This window comes from Otolemur garnettii, unplaced genomic scaffold, assembly GCF_000181295.1.
Source record: "Otolemur garnettii isolate 467f Iridium unplaced genomic scaffold, OtoGar3 scaffold00016, whole genome shotgun sequence".
Lineage (NCBI taxonomy): Eukaryota > Metazoa > Chordata > Mammalia > Primates > Galagidae > Otolemur > Otolemur garnettii.
Genome location: NW_003852411.1, coordinates 28,140,216 through 28,141,932, shown reverse-complemented (window position 1 = coordinate 28,141,932; position 1,717 = coordinate 28,140,216). Strand labels below are relative to the sequence as shown.

General features: G+C 37.2%; 1 protein-coding gene across 1 annotated transcript in view; it reads left to right on the top strand.

Annotated features, from left to right (window-relative positions):
• Positions 1-1,717, top strand: part of NUF2 (NUF2, NDC80 kinetochore complex component) — a 29,187-nt gene that overhangs the window by 3,542 nt on the left and 23,928 nt on the right. Inside the window, exon 3 of the mRNA XM_023510772.1 lies at positions 871-968. Coding sequence (XP_023366540.1) covers positions 871-968 — 98 coding nt within the window. The remainder of the gene's footprint in view (positions 1-870; positions 969-1,717) is intronic.

Sequence of the window (1,717 nt, the reverse complement as noted above, 5' to 3'; positions counted from 1 at the left end):
GTCATTTTTATGGGATGCCAGACTTTGTGAATTTTACCTTGTTGGATATTAGTTTTGTTTTTAACTACTTTAAATATTTCTGGTCATTTTCCTGGCATTAGTTTCTTCATATTCATGTAGCAAGTAGTACTCAGGTGAGAACGTGGGGAGACTCCTCTACAGGCATCTGGAACTCTTTGTCTTTGCAGATAATTTTTATCAAGTACTGAATCTCGTACATCCTAGATGCATTGGTCTCTACAAACTCTAAAAACCAGGCGTCCTCAAATTACGGCCTACCTAGGACATATGCGGCCCACCTAGGACATTTATCTGGCCTGCTGGGTGTTTTTGCCACCGCTAACCTGTCCTGCTTAGCAGCCAACTTGTCCTGGGCCCGCAGTCTGGCCCTCCAACGGTCTGAGGGACAGTGAACTGGCCCCCTGTTTAAAAAGTTTGAGGACCCCTGCTCTAAACTCTGTCTTCTTAATTTAGCAAGACCTGTAGGTTTTGTTTGTGTTCTCCCTCTCTGGGGTACAGCCTGACGACTCTCCAGGTCCTGGGCTGGTATATTTCTGGGGTTTACCTCATTCGGTTCTCTTGGAGATTGTTGTCCTGTTACTGCCCGTGTTGTCCAGGGTCTAAAATTTGTTGCTTCATATACTTTTGTCAGTTTTTCTAGGTCTCTGTTATTTCTTCATGACCAAAAGTAGTTTGTCTTTTTTTTTTCCAGTTAATAATATTCTGACTTGTAAGTAAGAACAGATTCTTTGCACCTTGTTATCGCCTGTCCGGTTTTAGTTTATTACGGGCAGAGTAGGTGGTAGGAGAGGATGAATTTTCATTTTTATATTGGTTCAAAACTTTAAATACTCTCATTCTCTATTTTAGAAGGAAAACGGACAAATCGGTTTTTAAGTGGCATTATCAACTTTATTCACTTCAGAGAAGCATGCCGTGAGACATATATGGAATTTTTTTGGCAATATGTAAGATTTGCATATGTTTTGGGGTTGCATATCAGTAACATCATTTAAAAGAATTATTAATCTGTTTTGAAATGTTTGTTATAGATATCAAATTGTATGGGCTTTAGAATAGAATTTATTTTTATATTTATATAAAGTGGCAGATTTTAGTTACTGAAAAGCATTTCTCAGAATGAGGTTTTCTTTGATATTTGCTAACATCAGGGAAAGGCTGAGTTTTGGGGGGGTTTTATTTTTAATCTCATAACCGTGGTTTGTTTTCCTATGTTAGGAACTGTTAGGGAGAGAATAATTGATAGGCTTATGGTCTTTTCTTTGAAGTTCGTATATATACTATAGTGTTCTTTGAATAATTGAGATATTTGAGATTTATATTTGCCTTTCAAATAAGGGCCTAATTGAACTGCTTGTGATAATGTTTATCCAGCATGTCTAGCATTGCATTATAAGATTCGGTCCAAGACAGTAACTTTAACAGAGAGAAACTCATTTTTCTTTCTTCAGTAATTTAGAGAATTTGAGAAGATTATGAGTTATCTATTTGTTTAATTTATTCCCATTTTTAGGATAGCACACTCTTAGAAAAACACTGGGGTAACACCAGAGTAACACCAGGCAATTAGACCTTAAGCTCTAGCTCTCCTTAGCTGTATTGGTAAACACTTCTTTGCACACATCATGCTAGGCTTATGCCTCCTAAACATCACATATCTATAAAGATTGCACATGTGTGTGCCAACTCTTTCTTT